The 26,308-nt window shown below is 40.2% G+C and overlaps 1 protein-coding gene across 1 annotated transcript in view; it reads right to left on the bottom strand.

The window, feature by feature from the left end:
* LOC146621776 (SH2 domain-containing protein 3C-like) overlaps positions 1-14,184 on the bottom strand; it is a 55,834-nt gene extending 41,650 nt beyond the window's left edge. The window contains exons 1-2 of the mRNA XM_085367532.1: positions 14,139-14,184; positions 6,046-6,778 (exon numbers count right to left, since the gene is read on the bottom strand). Coding sequence (XP_085223658.1) covers positions 6,046-6,778; positions 14,139-14,157 — 752 coding nt within the window. The 5' untranslated portion in view covers positions 14,158-14,184. The remainder of the gene's footprint in view (positions 1-6,045; positions 6,779-14,138) is intronic.
* Positions 14,185-26,308: the final 12,124 nt, after the last annotated feature.

Consider the following 26,308-nt stretch of genomic DNA (forward strand, 5'->3'; position numbering starts at 1 on the left):
TGGGAGTCAGTTAAAACACTGGAGCTGAGTGTTTGCATGTCATGTTTACACCATACCATGTCGTCCTAACCCCCCATCTGCTCTGTGCAGCTACAGCTGGCACTATTTTTAGAGTTGCCGAGAAGAGGGTCGCTTCTGCGACGCGTCAGAATCAAAGTAGAGTCTGCAAGGTGGTGAAATAGCTGACACTGCTACATCATCCACTGAAGCTCCACAGGATTCAGTGTGTCTGAGTCAGGTAACTACTAAATGTAGCCAGGGGGTCTACAGCGCCTGCTGTTTCCAGAAACCACATTTTATGCAACTTTCAACAAACATTCAACGTGTTTTGTAATTTTCATCTACTGTGACATATTTCCTGTCGCACTCATGTAAGATTAGAGTTTAAACTGTTGCAGAGTCGTGGTCATTGACATAGCAACTCTATGGTATCAGATAAAACAGCAAACAACTGTCATCACGGTCACATTCAGCTTTTGTCTTTTATTGTTCAGCCTTGATTAAAGGCTGGAAATCCAACAGCCCTGTTTTCAAACAGCACGTTTTCCTTATTGTTTGTCATCATAATTTACTTGATTTTTAAAAAAATCCCATATCTTGATAAGTGAGTAGCAGTATTATCAGTTAGTTCTGGTAGCAGCAGCAGAAGTTGTACATGCTTTATGCTGTCTGCTGTCCATTGGCCCTCTTGCGAAACTCTCTGACAGCAGCAGTGAGTTCATTCGACACCGCCCAGCAACAACATGCAACCCAACAAACTCCTCCAGGGAGGATCGGGAATATTCCCGCTCGTATCTGCAAACCGTCTGTTTTTCAAGACTGAAGCAAAAGAAACATTTTTTCTCCATGATGTCCATCCACACAACAGCTGGATCCTCACCAAATCTGAGGCCTGTGGGGCTCACAAAACTAAACTCAGCACCCAGAGGACCACTGACACTTTTCAAATGATGCTTTAAACAAAAAAAACTCCCAAAAAGCAAAAGCTTTGTTTCTTTCTGACAGCTTTGATGCATTATGTCAGCGCAGAAACACAGCACACTGGCAGGGTGAAACTCTCTGCTCTTCCTCAACTGGCTGCATACTTCCAAGAGTCAAGGGAGGTGACCTTTTGTTCCCAAATACAAACTCTGAGAACAGGCAGCACACACTCACAGATGTGGACATACAGCATGAGAAACGCGCTGGCATTCAAAAACTAAACCCCACGCAGATGATTTTAAGCCCTGATATACTGCTTGTGCTGTTTGGGAATGATGCCAACGCTCACTGGCTGTTTTAATTATTAGATTAAACCCTTTAGGGCTAGGAAGGAGGAGGAGGGTATTTTTATGGCATTATTGAGGACAATATAATAAACAGGAAGTCAGACGAAGACAAAACTCCCAGGTTACAACACGGCACCCCATTCATTCCAGTAAAAGCTGCTCCATACCTGCTTTTTCAAACTCAGGACTGAAAAACTCCAAGTTTCCAAGTATCAGGATGTTCCAATTCTGAGATCCTTGGAGCAAATAAAAACAGAGAGCACCTCTCCCTCACAGGATAAAATAAAATAAATGAAAGCCTCTTCTAGATGTTCCAAATGGTTCAAAAGCGAGTATGGATACAGTCGTTCGATGTGGATCAGATATCGGGTGACAGCAAACGACCACAGTGATAGCAGTAAATACTGAAAGTGCAAATGCAAATTTTTTTTTACATTTTTTCTTTTTATCTATCTTGTAATTGACTGTAGCTTATTACTTAACCAATAAATGCAGGTTCAGAACATTTATATTGTATTATATTATATATTTGTTATATTCATGTAATTATTTATAAAAAAGTTAAGCTGATTTTTCCATTCAAAACACATAATGACTCAGTCATTTCCTTGCAATGAGGAATGTAGCTTATTACTTATTAATGACGAATTCTGTAAAAATAGGATGTGAACCTCCTTGAGAACAGGAAAAAAGCTGGTGGTTGCCCAGTGATTGTGTTTAAATTTTTCACTACTTTTCAAACAACCCAGAGGATAAAAGAGTAGCGCCCTCAACCCTGAGGTCTTTGTAAGGAGACGGCTCAGGTCACCTGATGTGAGATATAATGATAGATGTTTTTATCTCTATTTAAAGGCGACAAACTGGAGACCTGCAGCTATATCTAAGAATAAGCTTATAACCAGCTTATAACCAGTGGTCAACATCCACTTATACGTGGACAGGATACTGTCACAAATGGTCAATATTCTTCTGCTCACATTTTTTCTTCACACTTGGACCGAACCACAGTTAAAGTCTGTTCACTGTTAAGTTATAAGACTGTTTGCAGTGGCCTTATCCATGAGGGGAAACTCCCTCCACTTCAGGGCTGCACTCCTCAAACCAGCACCAAATTTTACAGCAGTTCCTGCTCCGACTGCCAGCAGCTGTTATGCCATCAAGCAACAGCAACACAGTCAGAGAGACTCTGCCTGTGGTTTAACGCTTCCCTAATAACGACATTAGTTGCAAAGAGCTGAGGCTGACTGCAACAAACACAGAGTGGAAAAAGAAAGTCACCAAGCCTGGATGACTTTTTAAAAGCAGGTCAAGTTCAGCCTCAGTGACCACTTCTGCTCTGATGGCTTCTTAAACTTGAATTACCTCCTTTATTGCAATAAGGTGAGAATTCAGAACGTGCTGAGTTCGGGCAGTGCAATTCCTCCGAAACTGTGAACAGCTGAAAGCTGATATGACACCTCTGCGGCTGCGCTGCGGGTAAAACTACTCTTACTACTACTTACTAATAATTTGAGAAATCTCCAATTCGCCTGTCTCATCGATCGTTCGCGGGATATGCCTCAAACTTGATGGGTTTCTGGTCATTTGGATGAAGAGTTCCCATCGTTTTCCTGTTCTCAGTGAGTCCACTACTGTGACTGTGGCTCTACTCTATCTGCAGGGACGGGGCCCACACACCAACACAGCCATGTTTGTTTAAATATCTTTGTGAGGGCATTCATCCACATGAACGCACGTCACTTAGTTTAGCGATACCACATCTAAAAGTGTCCGACATGGCGGTGTTTTGGTCCCACACTGAGGTTTGAAGACCATCGTCTACATCTTAAGGCTTTGTAGTGTCCCGTGGGTGCAGGGTTGAAATGTGGAATAACAAAATTCAGACTGGTTCTCAAAAAGACAAACAGGCATTTAAAAAAAATGTTAGTCTTTGGTTTCCTGTGACAAACAGCTTAAGTCATCCAGTTATGTTTTCACTACACGCACATTCAACAAGTGTGACCATACAGCGGTCGTCTTTTCAAACCAGCAACTTCCAATTAACTGCACAGTCAGGGAAAATCTGTAAGTTGGGGCTACACTTACCCGGAACAGGCACTGCACCAGTAGTTAAAAGAAACACACTGTTAATGAGAGGCTGGACGAGTCGTCTCTGTTTATCCACAAATCCACTCTGAGCCTTTTCCCCTGACAGCTACAGGACACCATTTCCTCTTATTCTGCTACTGAAAGTCAATAATCAAACTAAAAGCTTTCCTTCGATGCTGATGTGAGTCTTAAAGCCGTTTAATGTTCGTTTTTTTTAACAGATACTGAGGATTTTTGGTTGGGAGATCTTCTTTCTCCTAAAGCTTCGAGTTTGAAAGAACGGGTGTTCGTCGACCCTAACTGGACTTCTTGAACATGACTCACTGTGTCTGTGTTGTTTGTGCTTTTTGGAGAGTTTTTAATAGAATTATCTGACCAATAATACGACTTTCTGTCTGCTACAAAACATCCGAGATGTGTTAGCGTCAGTGCTGGTGACTGATATTCTTAGCACTAGTTGATAGGTACCTGTCTTCTGTGTGATGCACACGTACAGTCTATGAATGAAGACAAACACCTTTTCCTTCAGATATGGTTATTTCTGTCTCCAAAACATAAATACATAAAATGACAGGAGCCAAAATGCTAACAATAAGACTTCATAATGAAACAACATAAGCCGATTTTTTAAGTAAAACAACCAAATATTCATCATTCTCGTCATTTCAGACGTTCTTTTTTATAGATACAGACACATTTCCTTTTACTTTCACTCTTGTTGGCCTTTATCAACCTCTTGAACTCTCTAGCAGGTTAAGCGAGTTCAAATCAAATGATCAGGCTGGTGATAATTAGCAGGCCTGTTATTACAGCTGTCCGATGAACTGTATATTAAGTTGAGATTCTGGACGTATCAATATTTTGTTCAATATTTTGAGCATTTTTGTGATTCTGACTTTGTAAAATTTTGGCACCTCTGAGCTTTATTTTTCCAGTAATGCACTGGTATCAGATATAATTACATCTACACGAATCACACCGTCACTTCGCTGTTTTACTCAAATGTTTGGTGACATTTAGAAGCTTGAAACAGATCTTTGCAAACGAAAACTAACTTAAAGTCAAATTCTGATGATTTTTTTTCACAGTTTTACAAACTAAATTCTTAATTACAGCATAATGTTAACAGGAATAACAGGACGATATGTACTGAAAAAAGAAAAATACCAAAAAGTTCAATTTGGGAAGACATAATCATTTACTTCAGCTTGATTAAGATAGAATTTTACCTGCAGGGCCATAACATTTAAGTATTTTCATAGCCTTTTATTTGTACAAGAATCATTCATTTCTTTTATAATTTGGATTAAAGCAGCAGAAGGTGGCATGCTTTTCCTTGAAGCCAGCACTAAGCGACTGACACAAGGTCGCAAAACTGTGACAGCATGCAGCGGGACATACAAGTCAGGTGGAAAAGAGACGAAGTTAAACCTGCTGCTGCATCTCTGCCAAAGAAGTCTTATCACTCTTCAGAGTGAAGCAGCGCAGGATCAAATTCCTCCGCTTATGTAACTAACAGACCGGTCCAGAGCCAGCAAGCCGACTCACTTCAAAGTCGACTTGTAGCTAGTAAATGTTTTACTGATCCTCGTTTCAGGTTTTATGGCACCAAACTAACCAAAAACACGCCTCTATTTCCGCCTTTACAAATATACTTCAAACGAAAAAAAAGCGACCGAAGGGATAAAAATATCAAAGCCTCGGAGCTGAGACTGTTCCCCGAAGCAGATTAACAGATGATCGCGACAGATAGTTTTCTCTGACTGTCTCACTGTTTCAGAAAAAACTAACTGTGTGTGTTCTTATTCAAGAAACACAAACCCTGATCTCACAGCCTGGCTCCGTGTCATCAGTGGATAAAGAGTTAATAGCGGAAGCGGTTTTCTCACCTTTCCCTCCTCACCGCGCTTAACTTTAAGTCCCCAACTTCACACATCTTGTCCCGAGGTCAGTCCTCACGGCTTCGCCCAGCTGACTGATAGCCGCGGTGAGTGGGAGCGGAGCTACTGCGCATGTCCGCAGCGACAGCCACTTTCACAGTGCATTTTAATCTTCACGTGTTGAATATTTGAGAGTTTTATTTTTTAGAGAGTGTCATAATGTTACTTACTTTCTTTTCGATAATTAATTAGTTATTATTTTACCACAGAGTTACTTTCATTGTCTCTTCTGTTACAGACAATATTTTCTATTGTTTCATTATATTTACATTTTAGATCTATTCGTTTTAAATATTTTCATCCAGCATTATTTGATTCAGTGACTCGAGCTTATAGAGTGTTGTGCATTTTATATTATTTTTTAATTTAATTTAAGTTGATTTAATTTTTATGCTCTATTTTTAAGATTTATATCTTTTTTCTTTTTAAACAGATAATTTAATAGATCAGTGATCGATTAAGTGACTGATTTATTTCAGGTCAACTCAATATTAAATTAATTTCCACTAACAAGCAGCTGGGTGTCAGGAGGTCATGAAACATGACCTTTTTCAATCTCTCGTGATTATTACTATTTTCTACTAATAGTTTAAGTCTCACAAAGACACTTTTGTGAATTTTCAGTCTGTTTTTCTTATGTTTCTAACTAAAAACGTTTTTCTACTGATATGAACTGACTGCCTGAATAACAATCAGGCTGTGTATTTCTGACCTGCATCTTCTGAGAGAAAAATAAATAAACATCTCACTTGTCAGCATACTCCACTTCCTGTGAGCTTTTCATGGTTGTGGTGGTTTCCTGTGTACGTGTGACGCCTCGCAGTCTCTCTGTTTGGGGATCCAGGTGGCTGTGGGCTGTTTCAGCTATAGGATCCATCGGCACATACAGATCCTGGTTCGAAGCAGCCTTGTGGCTCTTAACTGAAGGCTCTCTGGCTGTTTCTAAATCATTCTTGCTCTTTAATGCCTCACTGCTGGTTAAAAATTCCACAGCAGGATCACAGCTGTCAGATTCTGAGGTCAAAGGTGAAGTCGGGCTGGATGTCGGTGTCACTGGCAGTGACCGGGCCAACGTAGAAGCAGGCTGAGGCTTTTCCATGTTGTTCGCACTAAGGCTTGTCAGAGCACCAAGCAGGGGCGAGTCCCGGACATGCTCTCCCGCCTTCAAATTGCCCTGCCTCTCACTCATCCCTTTCTCCTCCTCCTCCTCCTCTGTCTTGGTCTTCTTCTCCTTTAGCCCCTTGAAGCTCTTCTTCTGCTTGTCATTGCGAGGCACAGTCCCCACATGTGTGTACATCTCACAGGAGCGAGCGTAGGTGGGGCTGTGGAGGCAGGACTCCATGTCGTCCACCGACTGGTTGCCCATCCCTGCAGATTTGTCCCCGGAAAAGCTCCCATCATACTCCAGGGACGCTTTGGTGCTCTTCTTCCCTGTTGAGCGGCGGAAGGAGAGGTTGGAGAGGCTCCCGAACAGTTTTAAATCTGGAGAAGAAGAGTTAGTTAAAAAGGAGTTTAATTTTTTTTTAAGTGCAAAAACATTAATAAAAGCATTTTTAAATTACGCAGATGGAGAACACAGAAGCCAATGCCTAAGTGATTTTAGTCTTTCGAATGGCCAACAGGGGGCGACTCCTTTGGTTGCATAAAGATGTCTGAATGTATAGAAGACTATGAGAAAATTAGCCTCTTCTGATTTAATCTATGACATCAGTATACACTTTGCTGGTGACTTTATGGTCTTAATTGCCCGTTTAAAGTCCTCCATCCACATATTCTCTTCCGTTTGTCCTTATCAGGGACGCAGGGAGACTGGAGCCTATCCCAGCTATCATAGGGCGAGACACAGTATACACCCTGGACAGGTCACCAATCTGACGTAGGGCTAACACAGAGCGACAGACCTGCTTAATAAAATGTGATGTTCATTTTGTAAATGTTAGTCCCATTTAGAGTGAAATAGATGGGTAAGCAGGGTATAGAGTGTACTGTGATTTTTGGCTTCCTGGTCAGATCCCTGTATGAGGTCTGGTTTTATTAAAGAAAAAGAAGAAGAACAAGAAGAAAGAAACAGCTGGCAGTGACCTAAAATGCCAGCTGTTTCCTCCCTGTTGTGTCGTATACAGATGTTTTCTCAAAGCTGTTGCTGTCTCACATTTCTGTCCAAAGGTTTTGTGCAGCAGGGCTCATTTTCACTCACAGCATGTCACAAATTGCAATAGCAACAAGCTCTTGGCATCACATTCAAATGCAATAGTCGACCTGTAACCTCATATTTTGAACCAAACCACAGAAAAACCGCGTGTTTTTCAAACCCTAACCGAGTAATTAGTAGTGCCTTTATAGGGCCTAAACCATATATATAAACCATATATAAACCTAACCATATATATATAAAGTAAACAACACCTTTTTAGGAACAGTGATAGGCTTGTGTCAGAACCACAGACTTTATATACCCACATGTTTGTTTTATTTTTTACAGATTTGTTACTTGCTAATAGACGTTTACTCAATAAAATCTTTAGATGACTCATACCGTAACTCATACCAGGCAACATTGTTAGTCAGATTATTCCTGGAATCCTTTTAAAATACTGTGAGACTGTGTTTAAAATTATCTTCAAAATAAGAGCTCAAAAAAGAAAGGACATCATGGTAGCCTCCATCTTTTGTATACAGTCTGTGATTTCAAGCTTGTTTATCAGAATTGTTTTAGAAACATAAACATGCAGTTTTTTTTAATTGTTTTTTTAGTTCATGACGTCTTTATATTCTCTGGCTTTAGATCCTTAGTCAGAGAGTTTCTCAACTTTTTTGCTTGCTGAGTGAGTTCAATCAATTTCTTTGTCATCTTTTATCTTTTAAAAAATAGAAAAACAGGAAAACACAACGTGTGTGTTAAAAACTGAAAAACCCCAAATTCATCAAGATTAAACGCGACAAAATGATTTTAATCTGGCTCGTTTTGCAGTGATGCACTGGCTGATCCCTGCACAGGGTCATCTTTTTAATTTGGGTTAGCCCCTTAGTGACATGAACATGCACATTTTAAACACACATTAGCATCAGTGCAGAGCCATTATGTCCCTATTTAGACCTACAGCTGCAAACCAACATGTTTTCTTTGCGTTGGAGGCATTTGAGGAATGTCATCGTACCCTTGTTTCTCTCTTATGAGGTGAAGCTCCCGAACTTTCACCAGTGTTCAAGTGTTTTCCCAAAGGACCAATTAGGCTCTGGAGGCACTGACTGTTGTTTATTTAATTCAGCAGCTAAACATGGACTCATGATTTGGAGAGAGATACAAAGATGGGGTTGATGGAGGGTAGATGTTATCTTTTACACTTGAGCCAGCATGTGTCACTTCCACATTGTTCTTAATCGATTTCCATGACCATAAAAATGAGAAAATGTTCTTTATTGCCTGTCATATTTTAGAGTAAATCCCACTCAGTGGAGTTAAGTTAAACACTGTAGTACTAAACAATCAACTTAAAAACCTCCTCTCTTTCCAATAAACAGATATGGGCATTTCCCTTTGTGTCATTTATTCCTTATTATACTGTTGGGTTTTGTTAAGTTTATGGTCAGTTTTGCTTCTGTTTTTACTTAATTCATCCCCTTCTCTGTGTTTTTTAGTGCTGTCCTGTCTCATCTCAGAGAGAAGTGAACATTTGTCCTAGATATGGCCCACATCTGTGGTTTTCTATGAACCACACTGAACCTTGAGCCAGAGGTCAGATCAGTTGTGACATCTGGGGCACATCTGGCCCACATAGTACTTTCTATAACCCATGCCTGACCTGCTTTATGCCCACAGAGCACCTGATGGTGCCATAACTGAACCGTACGTACCAAAAGTAGCCCAGACCAGGCCCGACTGTGCGTGCCTGCTACCTGGACTGTTTTTCACTCCCTTTGTCTCCCTCTGTTTGTTGTCAATGCATGCTTTGTCTCTCTGACATGCACTTCCTGTTTTATTTTGGTAGCAACTGTATTCGCTTGGTTGTAGAAACATTCAAAAATCCCAAAGAACTTGTTAGGCGTTGAGTTCATTCTGTTTTTAAAATGGTTTCGCTTTCTTTGAGATACAATTACTTTGAGGAACTGAGGAAAAATTATCTACTGTTAACTCTAATCAGATTTATGTATATAGTGCCAAATTATAACAGCAGACAAGCAGATTTTACAAAATTTGCAGCTACGTCCTTTGCCAATTTCTGTTAAGAAAAATAATGCCACAATGTTCCAAAATTAATGTTTTTCTGCAGCAAACAGATTCACTTCAGCATTTATGATCCTTGGCTATTTCTGTAAATGTCAAAGGACAACGTGACACTTAAAGCAACAACGTGACTCTAAAATTTGAACTTTTTAAAACTACTCAACTGAGCTCCATTGGAGGTTTTTGTTGTCCCGAAGCCTGAAGCTGATTTGTTTTCACAGAGCGAATAAATGTCCTCAGGCTGCCTCAAAAAAATCAGTTTTTATAAGACAGCTACCAAGTCAAGCAGCAGAAGAAGAGATGCACAGAGGCCTGTTGTCCTGTCAGCAGGAATTCGCTGTCTTTTCTTAGCTCAGCTCTGTGCGCTCAGCCGGGCCACTGTCCCTTCAAACAGCACAAAGGCACGTCTATGCTTCATTAACAATGGAGCAAAAAGATGTTTGTAAGTGGAACAGTGGACAAAGCAACAGCGGACACGCTGGAACGAGCGCCAATAGAGCACATTCATTTATGGGCTTGCACAAATAAACTTACATCAGCCTCTTTTACCAGACTCGTCTAATACCACTGTCTCTGTGCTTCTACTACTACTTTTCTACTTCAGCTCTACTAAGAGTTAATATATAGTAATATTATTCATGTCTTATGTACCATACATACAAGACATTTTCAAATATGTTTGCTTTAGATTACTTCCTCCGCTTTGATACAGTTCCATATTATAAAATTTATAAATGTAACCTGTGATAAGTTACACTAAGGTTTTGGGGGGATTTTTAATGCTCAATATATTTGTGACTGATATCAACAGATGTTAAAGAAGATGTATTTTATCATATCATGGTGTGGGTCGCAATGTCGCATCACAGGAAGAGGTTCCTGTTTCAGGGCACTTCTTTAGTGTCATGTGTTCTCTCCTGATGCTCCAGCTTCCTGCCGCAGCCCAAAGACATGCATGTTGTGTTGAATGGTTATTCTGAAATAATCTAAGGTATGAATGAGTTCAGATTCAGTTCAGATAATGGATGGTTTTCATTCATTTTGTCTCCAGCAGACTTAGAGTCTCCAGCAGACTTAGAGTGCACTGGGGTTCAAGTTTATGGTGACTGAGCGTATATAGGTAAGTAAGGATTGTGCCCGATCTAAAAGTGGCCACCTGAGCTCATTTTATTTATATGCTTTTACATATAACCACTAGAGATTGCTTAATTTTAAAAATGCTTCTACACTGAAAAAGTGTTGCATTGCACTCCACTGTAGCAACAGAAAATTGGGATTTCTGGGTTAACACTGTTTATTTCACTGTACCTAAAATTAAAAATAACTTACCATGAAAATAATCAACACAAACAATTTGTCAAAGTGAGAATCTGTACTTCAAGTAAAAGGTTTATATTAAATTACAGTCTGAGTACAACTAATAAACTTAGCTGTAACAAAATAGGGTAATTATTAAAGTTGGTTCAAAGTAACATTTCTTTTCAGTGTGTTACGCTAAAGTCACACCAAGAAAAACTATGGTGGAAGACGGCGGTCCAACTAAAATTACTGTAACTTTGTGCAATGAACAAGTTCCCTACTCGCTTTTGAAATGGTTGCTTCGAAGGACTGCGATCACTCCCTTCAGTCTCACTTTGGTGCATCAAAACTGAGTTAGTCTGCTCTTATTTTTTAGATTGAAAGTTAGCAATTGCATGAAATCGCTTTGTGAAAATGTGGCAACTAAGTATGATAAATCAGTGAAGATCACATATCTGTTGCCATCCACATACACAGAAACCTACTTTCATAATCCAGCCAGAAGCTCAAAGAAAAATAAATTCAGAAATTCCTCCACAAACAGTGACGTAGCTGCTGCAGTATATCATTTAACTGTAACATGACAAAGGCGTTTGCAGCTTTGCTTTAAATGGGAATATAACATGAATACAACCAGCTGAATAAAAGGAGAACCTCCGACTGCAAAGACGCAAACTGGGTGCTGAGTAAGATTGACTGCCATGCGTAGGCAATCTGTTTGCATTTACAAATAAGTAGGTAGTTATTAGAAAGTCAGTCAGAGAGTGACTGTGTCAGTCTGAGTCTGCTAGGACAGGCTGCAGGTTGTCTTTAGGAGACCAGACTCAAAACCAAATTTAAGACGCTGCTTTTGTCATTTGGCTGCTCTGATATTCCAATCAGATTAAAAACATAATTTAAAAACATACAATAAACAATATCTGGTTGCAAATTTAATAAATTGTTTCAAATTCTTTTGGCTTTTATTATAAAGCATATTTCAGAAGTCTGCAAGTTGCAGTTGGAGTTTCAATATAAGTGAGCTGTTTAAAGTTTCCTTAATCTGGGGCGTGAACACAGCTGCAGCCTGTAGTTGTCTAATAAATGATGAATCCCTCTTCAGCACTGAGGCTTGCTGTGAAGTCCAATCTGTCCTCACTAGTTATCTGTAGCCAGTGCAAATATCCTTTCTATGGAAGCAGCTTGCCAACCAGGCCAGTGAGCTTCAGCTGACAGCTTTACCTTTGCATGTAACAGTTACGTCGGGCTTTGGAAAAATAAGATGGCAACAGCAATTTACCAACAGTCAAACACATGAAAAAGGTTTGCAAGCGACAGACAAAAAAGCAAAGAAAGTGAACTGAACACAAGTGAACATCAAAAATGGCAGAACTATTAAAGACAGCAACAGAATTTAGCTAAAAGAATAAACAGAAGACCACAGCAGAGGGGGAGGTGTTTGAACTATCAATTACAGTAAAATGTGCAGCACCAGCCGCAGTGATAAGAGTAAGCAGAAGTGGCAAGGCAGCAGTAAAAATATTTTTGTGTCAGGAAGTCTGACTGAGATCAAGATCTGCTTTGCAAAAACAACACTGATAACTACTTTAATACACAAATTCTCACCCGATTGCATTTAGTGAAAAACAGCCGTCACACACAAATTAAACATGGAGAGTGTTTTTATATCCGCTGTCCAGTTTCTGCAGCTTCCATTGCAGATACACAGTCACTGGACTTTTCTACAACACAGTTTAGAACATTTAATGGTAATTTATCACCTGTGTGTAAAACGTTTTTAAAAATTAATGTCTTCAAATGCCTTATTAGGCTTACTTCCTACTTCTAAGCTGGACTGCTGTAATTATTATCAGGATGTCCTAAAAACCCTCAAAGTTGCTCCAGAATGCTGCAGCCAGAGTTCTGACAGGGACTAGAAAGAGGGCATATTTCTCATGTATTCTCATCAATCCAGAATTGAAGTTAAAATCCTGCTCCTCACATGCAAGATTGTGAATAGTCAGGCTCCATTTTATCTCAAAAACCTCATCGTACCATATCAACCTGTTAGAGCACTTCGCTCTCAGACTGCCGGCTTACTATTTGAAAATAGAATGAGAGGGAGAGGCTTCAGTTTTCAGGCCTCTTCTGTAGAACCAGCTCCCAGCTTGGATTCAGGAGACAGACACATCTCTACTTGTAAGATCAGACTTTCTTTTGTGCTAAAGTGTACAGTTTACTGCTGGATCAGGTGACCCTGAATCCCCCCTTAGTTATGCTGCAATAATTCTAGGCTGCTGGGGGATTCCCATAATGCATTTCTTTTTCACTGACTATGTGTTAATAGACCTCTCTGCATTTAATTATTACTTGTTATTAATCTCTGACTCTCTTCCACACCATGTCTTTTGCCCTGTCTTCCTCATCTCACCCCAACTGTTAGCGGCAGATGGCCCCGCCCCTCCCTGAGTCTGGTCCTGCTGGAGGTTTCTTCCTGTTAAAAGGGAGTTTTTCCTTCCCACTGTCGCCAAAGGTCTTGCTCATAATGTTGCTGGGTATTTCTCTGTTTTATCATATGGTCCTCATCTTACCATACAAACCACATTGAAGCAACTGTTGTTGTGATTTGGAGTTATATAAATAAAGTTGAACTGAATTGAACTGAGATCCCCTCATGACCCTGATAAGGATAAGCGGAAGAGAATGGACGGATGGATGATCAAGATCCCAAATATCTATTTACAACATGTCACATGAAATTTGTAGATTTATCTCAGAAAAAGCTGCGTGCCCGGCAGAGAGACACAGGCTAGTTTGATGCCACAACTTTTGTACTATTACTTAGAAGGATTACACCTTTCACCTAAATTTAAACATCCTTGTTAGTAGATCTGCAATGTTGTAAGATGACTGAGAAGTCATCCAACAAAAATGTTGGAAAATGACTGTTTCAGTCCTGAAACTGAGGTTTTAAGCTTTGTATAGAACATAAGCACAACTTTAATTCATGTCATGCCCAACCAGTTTTATCTTGTGACCTTTGGACGATCTAAACTTTAGAAAAAAAATACTGCTGGATTTCAGAGCAAAGAATTTTTTTTTTACTGTGTATGCTTTGTGTGAATTCTGCTGTCACTACCTTTTCTTTTTAGTATTTTACACCAAAATATAAAACTTTAAACAGTTTTTAAAATCAGCCTAAAATCAGAGAAAGTTCAGTCCACCATCAGGTGCTTCTCTCACTGACGGATTTGATTTACTTTTGCTGGATCCTTTAGGGCGACAGACGACAAGTACTTTTCCAAATAATTCCCCATCAGAAAAAAAACCATAACTTACTCAGTTTCCGTTTGCTCATGGCTCACTGGTGGAGTGTGTGGGCTTCCTAATAACATGTAAAGCACTCTTTAAAAGTGTCCTCCACGTCTTTCCAGCACCATGCTCTTTACTCAACAGAATGAATCTACTTCCTGTCTTGTGAACGCAGCGGAAGCTGGGGGTAAAATTTCAAGTTTTCGCTGTGCTGTCTTGTAGCAATCAGATGACAAGTCTATCGTCACTTTACACTGGAAGTGAGAGGTGCAACAGCAAATTACTGTTTTCTCACTAACTCACTACCCAACCAACAAACCAACAAACAGGAAATCTCATTGTGGTTTCTACAAGAAAATTATATATTTTTACTTTAAATATAATTTAAATTCAGACACTAGTAGATACACAATGGTAGCTGGAAACTCTTTTTTTGGCATCTCTATAATCTATACACAAGAAACATTAGCAGCAGTTATGAATTTAAAGATATATTCAAGACGTGTGGACTGTTTACCAATAAATCATCTCTTGTCTGTTGTTGCCTTTTAGCAAACTGTATAATGTTTGATTATGTATGTATGCCATAATCAAACACGTGAAGATGTTTACAGTATCCATCGGTATCTAGTGTGTGTGTGTTTTAATATACTTATTTTTATTTTATTGCTTTTCTTCTTTCATCACATCTGCATCATAAGCTTTATCCATACATTCAGATTTTTGATCAAAAGTAGAAAAAAGAGACACTGATGATCAATAAAATAATGCATCCTTTAAGTAACGCAGTCCTGCCTGTGTTTGGCATGTTTCTGCTGTACACCATACCAAGACAAAGCCTAAAAAGTCTAATTTAAACCAATTTTTAAAAAGTCTTTTAAAAGCAAACACTGCCATTTAAATAGTTTCACTTCCTGTTTCAGTTCTTAAAATCACTGGGTGGTGTCCAAACTCCCCTGAAACACCCTGCATGTTAAACATTTCTAAAAGGAGTGATTCAATCTTATCTTGTCCCCATTTTTAAAACATTTTAACCCCCCCCCCCCCCCCCCCCCAAACATTTTTTTTTTTGGGGGGGGGGGGGGGGGGGTTTCCTCCAAATTATGTCATTCGTGGTTCTGTGCCCCACTATGGGGCCCGTGCTGCAGTTTGAGAACCAATGTGACAGAATTGAAGAATAAAAACACGTGAAGTTTGGCTTAAGAAAAATATCCGCCCATCCATCGATCCATTCACTTCTGCGGGGGGCACTGGAGCCTATCCCAGCTGTCTTAGGGTATATATGTGGTGTTCATCTGAACAATAGACTGGACTGGACTCATAACTCAGACGCCCTCTACAGGAAAGGGCAGAGCAGGCTGTACCTGCTGCGGAGACTCAGGTCGTTTGGAGTGGAGGGCCCACTCCTGAAGAAATTCTATGACTCTGTTGTGGCTTCTGCTATCTTTTATGGCGTGGTCTGCTGGGGCGGCAGCATCTCTGCTGGGGACAGGAAGAGACTGAACAGGGTGATCCGAAGGGCCAGCTCTGTTCTAGGATGCCCTCTGGACCCAGTGGAGGTGGTGAGTGACAGGAGAATGGCGGCTAAGCTGTCATCCCTGATGGACAACATCTCCCACCCCATGCAGCAGACTGTGACAGCACTGAGCAGCTCCTTCAGTGGGAGACTGCGGCACCCACGGTGTGGGACGGAGAGATTTCGCAGGTCTTTCCTCCCCACTGCTGTCAGACTCCATAATAAAGACTTTAACTGATCAAGCACACACATCCATACATATGCAATAATACTAAGTGCAATAATCCTTTCTGTCATCGTTGTATTTTTACTCAGTTGTATATAGTATTTGTATTTGTATTCTATTTGTATCTTATTGTATATTTATTTTATTTTATTCTACTGTATATAGTATTTTATTTTATTCTATTCTGTACAGTTGTGTACTGTATTTATTCTTATTGTATTCTAATTTTTGCCTCATAACTTTTGCACTGTCCACTTCCTGCTGTGACAAAACAAATTTCCCAAGTGTGGGACCAATAAAGGTTATCTTATCTTATCTTATCTTATATATAGGGTATATATATATATATATATATATATATATATATATATATATATATATATATATATATATATATATATATATATATATATATATATATATATATATATATATATATTCAAATGTATTTAAATAAAAGCTACAATTATAGACAAGTGTAGTGCATAAAATATTACAGAATGTTAAAGAATATGCAATAGCAAGTGTTGCTGTCTGCTCGTATTCTCATTGCTTTTTTCAAGCTGTTATAGCACAGAACATGTTCCTCTTTAACAGACACGAATCGTAGGAAAGGAAAACATGTAAGCGCAGCACGCGGACTTTCATCTGTTTACAGGCTCAGTAGGTGGAGGCACAGAGCTGTCAGCATCTTGCAACATTTCCTGCCAACATTTCCTGGTGAAGCAAAATCCCAACACCAACTGAAAGGATTTTACATTCATCTGCACCTTTGTAACTTTTTTTAACCACTTCCACTCAGTGACGTTCAAAACTCTGTGACCATATCAGACATCAGTCCTCCTTTCATGCAAAGCTGAAGACTAGTCAGAAAGTCAGAGGCGGCAGGAGCACAAGATTTTCTGAAATGATGAAATATTTCAGATTCCGCTTTATTTCCAGGTCAGCAATCAGACTGAAGCAGATGTCATCAGTTATGTTAATTCCAGCATTCAGATGATTCTCAGGTGGTTTTCATTTTAATCAGCCTCCGAGAAATATGTATGTGCCTCAAGCTTCCCGCACTAAGCAACAATGGGATTTAGTTTTATTCTTTATTTGTCAAGGACCACTACTGTGGCCATGACTGGTTTCTTAGAAACAAAATCTAAATGAAAAAGGAGACTCTTTAAAGGCGGAGCTTCTGTTGGGAACTTTACTGTAAGCGGCTGATGTGACAGCTGTTTATGTATTCTGAGAAAAAACTGCAACTCGTTTCCATAGTAGCAGTTTTACAAAGTATCCTGAACTGTTGAGATGAGGTGAAACAGTCTAAAGTCCAGTTTTTATTCTGACAAAGAAGGGACTCGGAGTCAACTCATAGCTGGACTGAAGGATTCTAAGGACGTACGCAGCTGGATCAGCTGGGCCCAAAGCACCTGTAGTGAGCACAGCATCAGAAGATCAATGCATCACACTTGGTTCAAATAAAAAACAGAACAGAAAATTCTTTTAAAATGCATAGAAGGCTTTGTAGTAATGCTCTCAGAGGACAAGCAGTGTCTCTAAACCATTTCTTGGAAGGAGACACAAGGAAAACCCCTCAGGCTGCAGGACTCAGAGAAACCAGTTAAAAATCCCCACTGAATAATTCCGGTTAGAGATCAGTGGCAATAGAAAGGTGACTGTGAGGCGACAAACACAAAGGAAAATGAAAAAGAATGCACAATAAGACTTTTCATTACATTTAACAAATTTCAGTTTTCATTATGGACATCTCATTATTGAGATTGCTCTGTTAAAAGCCATCACACTGAATTATCTAACATTGAATTATCCACACAAGTCGACACAAAATAATAATAATAATAACAATTTAATACTTGAGCCACAAGAAATTGAAATCCTGGCTGAGTTTGGAGCTGAGGAGGTCTCCAAGATATTCAGAGAGGGACAAAACCAAATGACGGCATCTGGTGATGGTGGCCACTGATTTTTCAAACGTGTCTGCTTCAGTGTGGGCTGTTTCGAATGGATTTTGATTTCCTGAATCCGAATACGACAGTTAAAACAGCTGACTGGTGGTCGTTTACACACATCTACATTATTTTGATGAGTTGGATGTCTTTTACGTCTGTTTGTGGCCACTTTATCTAAAAATCTGAAAAAGGGAAGCAGTTACACAGCGGCTATTCTACCACAAATAGACTGACTTTATTTTGAACCCAGCGAGGCCAGATCCAGTCGTTGCTGTTTCATCAATTACCCAGAATATTATGACATGATGTTAGTTTGTTTCATCACTTGGCAACGTGCCTGTTTACAGATGTCTCTACAACCAACCTTATTTATTCAGTGATACATGGCACGAAAGAGGAAAGACACTTCAAATTCTGAGGAACAGTAAATCAAATATATACTCTGCTCAAAAAAATTAAAGGCACGCTTTGAAAGCCCTTCAGATCTAATGGGGACAAACAGCATTCTGGATGTCTGTACTGATATGGACAGCGTGATGTGTTCAGAATAAACCTACAGAGAGTTGAATTCAAAGACGCCCTGAAAATCAAAGTGAAAAAATAATGCAGCGGGCTAGTCCATTTTGGCAAAATCTCAGTAGTTTGCACGGCCCCACATGCTTGTATGCATGCCTAACAGCGTTGGGGAATGTTCCCTATGAGACCACGGATTGTTTCTTTGGGGAGCTCCCCTCAAATCTGGACCAGGACATCACTGAGCTCCTGGACAGTCTGAGGCGCAACCTGGCAGCCACCCATGGACGAAGCATAATGTCCCAGAGATGTCCTATTGGTTTCAGGTTAGGCGAGCGTTATGGGTCGGTCAGTGGTATCAATTTCGCCTGTAGAGATCTGTGCATCCCTCCATGGATATGTTGCCCCAGACGATCATTGGACCACCACCGTTTGACATCGGTGGTATAGCTTTGAAATCGGTGGTGATTGGCCCGTAACACTCGCCTAACCTGAATCCGAGTTAGACTAATGAAGGTTATCTCTCTCATCATGTCAAATGATGTCACAGGTAACACAATGTTCTCCCCACCCTCTTCTGACCTTTTCACGTCTGTCGCATGTGGTCAGGGTCAACCTGCTCTCCTCTGTGAAAAGTACAAGGTGCCAGTGGTGGACCTGCCAGTTCTGATAAGCTCTGGCAAATGCCAATCTGGCTCCATAGAACCAGGAAGTAATCACAGGTCCCACTAAAGGACATTCAGTTCTCAGGCCACTTTCACAAAGTCTGTTTCTGACTGTTAGATCAGACATATTCACACCAGTGTCCTGCTGGAGGTCATTATTGTAACTCTGGCAGTGTTCATCCTGTTCCTGCTTGCTTGAAGAAGCAGATACCGGTCCTGCTAATGGGTTAAGGACCTTCTACAGCCCTGTCCAGCTCTCTTACATTAACTGACTGTCTCCTGGAATCTCGCATGATCTTAAACCTGTGCTGGGACACACAGCAGACCTTCTGGTAATGGCATGTGTTGATGTGCCATCATGGAGGAGGTGAGCTACCTGTGCACCTCTGTAGGGTCCAGGTCTCAACAGCCCAATGCAAAACTATTGAAAAAGAGTCAAAAAAAAAGAAGAGCAGGGAAAAATGTCAGCAGCTGTCACCAACAAAACCATTGCTGCTTCAGGGGTTGTCTCATTGTTGCCCCTCCACCGAACCTGCTGTTAATTCCATAAACACCAAAGCAACTGAAACTAATTAACTTCTGTACTAATTAAAAGACCAGATCAGTGTCCCAGAAGTTTAAATGTCTTGATATATACTCTGTTTAAAAAATGGTATTTTAATTGTTTTGAGCAGTTTACATTAAAGCGTATATTTTAATGTCCATCCATTTGTCTTTGCTTATCCTTTTCAGGGTTGTGGGGGATAGTGGAGTCTATCTCAGCTGTCTTAGAGTGGGAGGCAGGGTACACCCTGGACAGGTCACCAATGTGTCGCAACTATGGGCAATTTAGAGTTTCCAAATAGCCTATCCCCACTAACTGCATGTCTTTGGACTGTGGGAGGAAACCGGCGGGAACCACACAAACACGGGGAGAACATGCAAACTCCACACAGAAAGCCCCTGGCCTGATGGTGGAATTGAACTCAGGACATTCTTGCTTGCTGTGAAATTGTTCTTGCACCGTGCTGCACATAATTTAATGTGGTTTTTTTTTTTTTTTTAATGTCTAACTTTACCTTGTAGAATTACAGATTTCCCGCTAAAAGAAAAGTCCAGGTCAGAGTAGAGCTCAAAAGCTCAAGTGATTGATAGTTTGAGAGACTGTCCATCAGAAAATGAGCACCTACTAAAAAATATTCCACTAATTTCTGGTTTCAGTTAGGAACTTTAATCTTAGAACTGACCGACAAACACGTCATGAAAACCAACCAACAAACCATCGGACGTTTTAAGCGCCATTTCTGGTTTTAGTGACTCATAATTTCTAAAGTTTGATAACATGTATCCTGAAAGCATTTTGGCTGAGGACCAGTGATATCAAAACTTCTTTTAATCATTTAGTTCTGTTCTACGTTTACACACTGCCGGTGACACAGACTGAGGTTTGTGACATTTTCGATGAATAAAAGCTAGTTTCACACACAGACTGGTCTGTTACTGGGCCTGAACTGTGTTTTGTTCTGTCCCAGCTGCCAGCTGTGACTTTCTGTCTGCTGCATACAACAGCTGTTATGTCATCTAAACATTGAGTAAACACAGACAAACAAAGGCTGTACCAAGGAAGACATGTTACTGTGTGAAAACAGCAAATCAGAGTACTCTCACAGCTGAAATGCAGCAAAACAGTGACTGCCACCGTGCAGGTACAGCAGGAAGAGACTAAGTAGGGCAGTAGGTCGTTTCTGTATGAGACAACTTCCTGAACAACAAACACTTCAACGTGCAAATTTTCATGTGTGAAAAAAACCCATCCATTCACAGCAAAGACGTCCACCTCAACATTTTTCTGCCATCACGCCCACTATCTCATCTAAAAAGTTTCTTGAACTTGCAAACGAGCCAAACTTGCCCAAGCTGTGATTGTGTTAGAGGTGAGTGATAGAGGATTTAGATATTTATTTATTTATTTATTTAGATATTTAGAACATTTACATAATTTTCTATATTGAGACACTTTATTTTATTTTGCTTTTGTGGCTCTTTTTCTACAATAAATATATTGTAAGTAAATCCATCTTTCTTTCTAGGATATCCTAGGTTAGAGGTGAGTGTTAGAGGATAGAGATACTTTTCACCCCAAAAAGCCTAAATATGTAGTTTATTGTTGATTGACTGCTGCTGTGGCGTTCGTGTTCTTCATGTTTCTGGTCTTGGCCACTAGGTAGCAGCATAACTCCTCAAACAGAAGGCGAGCTGGAACTCGAGGTGACTGTTTACATGTCTGTATGAGCAGCAGCACGTACTTCACAATTTTAACAGAAGCTCTTATTATAAGGAAGGAAGCGGTTTAGTTTCTGAGTATTGATAAGAGTCTTTCTGTTTAATTTGTGCTCTTGTGCAATTTGTCCAATTCTAAGAGTTTTCATCTTGAATTTCAGGGTCTCTAAACTTCACTGAAGTACAGTCACACCCGTTACTGCCGTTTAGGATCCTAATTGAGTAAGACCAGAAGAATTCACTTCAAATATATCTGAAGCGTTGGCTTTTTTTCCTCTGATGGTCCTTTCACAAATCTTTGTCATCCAAGAGAATCACTTGCTCAAACAAATTCTTGTAAATTTTAAACAAAAATGTTCTCTAGAGAACTTTGAACTGGCTTACAGCGTAGAAAATGACTACAAGGACACTTACAGGAAACTTTCATGACTCTTCAAACTTCTTCAATTTCAAAGAGAAACTCCTCAGACCTCTCACATCTACAAGTTATTTTATTTTAAATATCCCGCACTGTTTGCTGCCCTTACACCACTGCACATACCAAACGTCGCTCGCTGTTTCCGTTCCGGGTCCTCGGTCATCGGCTCTCCTACAGCCACGGATCCGCAGATTTGGTGCTACAAACTCTAACCTACGCCCACTCACCCGCATATCAACCCCGATGACAGCTACTGATCTCACCTTATCTATGGCTTTGATCAACACTCGATCCCTCTCCAATAAGACGTTTCTGCTCAAGGATTTTTTCTCTTCTTACGACTTGGATTTTATGTTCCTGACGGAGACCTGGTTACGCGCTGGTGAGACTGTGGCTTTCTCTGAGCTTCTTCCTCCAGGCTGTTGTTTTTTAAACACTCCCAGGTCCTCTGGCAAAGGCGGAGGCCTCGCCTGTGTTTTTAAATCTGTTTATGACTGCCATCAGATTTCTTTTTCCTCTTTTTCCAGCTTTGAACTACAGCTTTTTAAACTAAACTCATCCACTCCGTTACTGATTGCAGTGGTATATCGTCCTCCCAAATTTAACAAGGACTTTATCAGTGAGTTTGGGGAATTCCTTTCAGGGCTTTCAGTAGATTTCGATCATTTTCTTATTGTTGGTGACCTGAATATTCATGTGTGCTGTCCATCTAAACCCCTGGTTAGAGACTTTGTTTCACTGTTGGATTCCTTCAACCTTACTCAGTGTGTGTCTGGCTCCACACATGAGAAGGGTCACACTTTGGACCTTGTCATGTCTCACGGCTTGGGTATCCACATCTCTGAAATTTGTGAGAGTGCGTGTATCTCCGATCATTTTCCTGTTCTATTTTCTGCCACTGCACATTGTTCTGATGCTGCAGTTAAACCTCCTTCACGCCGTCACCGGATCATCAATACCCATGTACCATCTCAGTTTTCTGCTGCTTTTAGCAACTCTGAGCTCTCCACGGTGGACTGGATTGATTCCTTGTGTGCAGAAGATTTAACTGCTCTTTTCAACTCAACATGTACTTCTATTTTGGACCTCATCGCTCCCCTAAAAACACTCCGTCCCAAAGCTCACGCTGAACCCTGGATTACAGACTCTGTTCGTGCTCTCAGGCGCACCTGTAGGTGTGCTGAGAGAAAATGGAAAAAGGACAAGCTGCACATTTCTTTTAATATCCTCAGAGACTCTCTTTCAACCTATCAGAAAGCCGTTAAAGAGGCCAAGTCCTCCTACATATCAAACCTGGTTAGCAGTAGTGTCCATAAACCTCAGACTCTGTTTCGTGTTTTAAATTCCATTGTAAATCCTTACACATCCACCAGCCTCACACCTTCTGCCACCCTCTGTAATGACTTTCTAAAGTTCTTTGTAAACAAGATTTCCTCCCTGCAGTCTGTCATTCCATCTTCACCTTCCAATCCCTGTGTTTTGTCTTTGTGCCATTCTGCCTTTAATCAGTTCGAACCAATCTCTCTCTCTCAGCTGCATGAAATAGTCTGCAAGGTTAAGACTACCAACTGTTCCACCGATGCTATCCCCTCTCGGCTTCTGAAGCAGGTTCTGGACTCAGTCGGACCTTTCCTTCTGGTCCTGATCAATGCCTGCCTCAGTTCTGGTTGTTTTCCAACACCCTTCAAGCACGCTGTTGTTCAACCTCTCCTTAAAAAGCCTAATCTAGATCCATCCCTACTCTCTAACTATAGGCCCATTTCCAACCTCCCTTTTCTGTCTAAAGTACTGGAACGAGCCGCCCTCACGCAGCTCCAGCTATTTCTTGACAATAACAATCTCTATGAGAAGTTCCAGTCTGGTTTTAGAGCTCGGCATAGCACAGAAACCGCCCTTCTGAGAGTTTTTAATGATTTGCTTTTAACTGTTGACTCTGGTTGTGCTGCTGTCTTAGTAACCCTGGACCTGACAGCAGCCTTCGACACTGTTGATCACAACATACTGCTATCCCGCCTTCAACATTGTGTCGGTTTAAAGGGCACTGTCTTAAAGTTTTTCCAGTCCTATTTGAATAATAGGAGTTTTTCTGTTCACCTTGGTGAACTGTCATCTCCCAGAGCTCCTTTAACCTGTGGCGTACCTCAGGGGTCCATACTAGGCCCCCTGTTGTTTATTCTGTACTTGCTCCCTCTGGGCGATGTGCTCCGTAAACATAATGTGTCCTTCCACATCTTTGCCGATGATATTCAGATCTACCTCCCTCTGAGGTTGAACTGCAATGTTTCTTTGCAGCCGCTACTCTCCTGCTTGTCTGACATTAAGACTTGGATGACTCTTAACTTCTTACACCTTAATGAAAGCAAAACTGAAGTCATTGTGTTTGGGCTTCCTAAAGATCCCAACTTCTCTCTTGACTTTTTGGGACCCCTAACCTCCGATTGCACTTCTTCCATTAAGAGTCTTGGTGTTATTTTTGACAATGCTTTTAAACTTGATAAACAAATCAGCTCTGTAGTTAAGGGATCTTTTTATCATTTGCGGATTTTAGCCAAAGTCAAGTCTTACCTTTGCAGGAACGATCTAGAAAGAGTGGTCCATGCTTTTATTACTTCACGGCTAGACTACTGCAATTCCCTCTATGCTGGCCTAGATCGTTCCTGTCTACATCGCCTTCAACTGGTGCAGAACGCTGCCGCTCGCCTGTTGACCGGTTCAAAAAAAAGAGAACACATCACTCCGGTTCTCTGCTCTCTCCACTGGCTCCCAGTTGCCTTTAGGATTGATTTTAAAATCTTATTGCTGGCTTTTAAGGTTTTAAATGGCACTGCACCTTCTTACCTGTCAGAACTCCTTAGTACTTATCGCCCCAGGAGATCTTTGAGGTCAGCCGACCTGATGCTTTTAGATGTTCCCAGGTATAAATTAAAGACAAAGGGAGAGAGGGCGTTTGCTGTGGCTGCACCCAGACTGTGGAACAGTTTACCTCCTCACGTCAGACTCTCCAAAAGCCTAGAAACTTTTAAAACCGCTCTTAAAACTCACCTCTTTTCATTGGCTTTTAGAAAGGTTTAATTTATTTGTTTTATATATTTTTATTTTATTTTTATCAGCGAGGTGTTATTACGAAATTGTGTTCTATTGTATTTTTATCTGTATTTACTGTACAGCACTTTGGTCAGCCTTGGTTGTTTTTAAATGTGCTCTATAAATAAACTTGACTTGACTTGACTTGACAAACACAAAGAGCTATTTTGGTTTATTTTACAGAGCCAATAAACAGATCAGTAAGTATTTTGTTTTATTGATCTTTTATTTATTTGGACTTATTATTGCCATTATATTTACAGCATTGGACCGAGCAGCGAAGGAAACTCAGGCACAGGTTAAAGTCCAAAAAAAGTTGTTTTTTTTATTTAACCCAAAAACATAGTTGGTTAAATCATATAAAAGAAATCTAAATCTTGGGTCCATAAAAGATGCCAAAATAACAGAACTCCACTCGAAGTTGCCAACAAACAATACTGGTAACTCAAACAAACTGAGCTAATTAAGTGAGACAAAGGAAAAACTTAAATAGTGGCTGATCAGCCCACAAAAACACAACACACGAAACCTAACTGAAACTAATGTAACGAACTCCAATCCCCCCCATGATCCCGAGTTATGGAATGAGCCAATTTGCTGCTCTCCATATAGGCTTGCTCCACCCCTTTTCCACCCCTTGGCTCCTCAATCAAGGGACTGCAGCAGCTGCAACTGAGGTAACTCCGAAAACAAAGAGATTAAATCATACATAACAGTGTAAACTAAAATGTGCGCACTTATTTTAGAGTACAGTGTTATGTATGTGAATTAATTCTAAACCAAAACCAGTTATTCATTGTCCCGTAAATTAATTCCTAAAGAAAGACAAACGTCAAAGCAGTGTTTTGTATAAGCCTCAACACTGATATTACCACTGTGTGGCTGTAACTGCAGCCACACAGTGGTAATATCAGCAGCATATTTTTATCCAGTGAGACATTTTGCTTCACTTTTAGATTATTTAGATCATTTACATAATTTTCTATAATGAACCACTTTTATTTTACAGTGTTTTTGTGGCTCTTTTTCTAAAATAAATATACTGTAAGTAAATCCATCTAACTGCAGTCGATTAATTACCCAGGATAATATTTGAAAAGTGAAAAAATACTAAATTGATATCTCTCTTTAAATCTTGAGCTCTGTTGGTTTCTCTGAGCTTTCTGAAAGCACGTTGCACTCTTTGGGGATCTTGAATGCTCTGTTTTGCTGGTTTCATGGTTAAAGGATATGGGGGGGGGAAGCTAATATTTTGCATGCAAAAATCATTAATACATGAATTAATATAGTGAAGTAAAAGCATAAAGTTGCTCAGAGAGTTAGAGAGAGGGGAACTTTAGGTAAAATAAGTATCAGTGAAACAATAAAGAGCAGCATAAAAGAATACAACTTGCAGGTTTGCAGTCAGATTTACAGGTTTTGGATTTACAGAGCCGTGGTAAAATATTCTGTCTTTTATGAAATCAAAGTGAGATGCAGCATGACTCGGGAGTATCTGCATCTGAAAGCAATTTCATTGACCCAGGATCAGTTTGGAGTCGTGTGTGTGTTCTCAAAA

This window comes from Diplotaxodon limnothrissa, linkage group LG12, assembly GCF_057381915.1.
Source record: "Diplotaxodon limnothrissa isolate DT_005_m linkage group LG12, D_limnothrissa_male_GT1.1, whole genome shotgun sequence".
NCBI classification, from domain to species: domain Eukaryota; kingdom Metazoa; phylum Chordata; class Actinopteri; order Cichliformes; family Cichlidae; genus Diplotaxodon; species Diplotaxodon limnothrissa.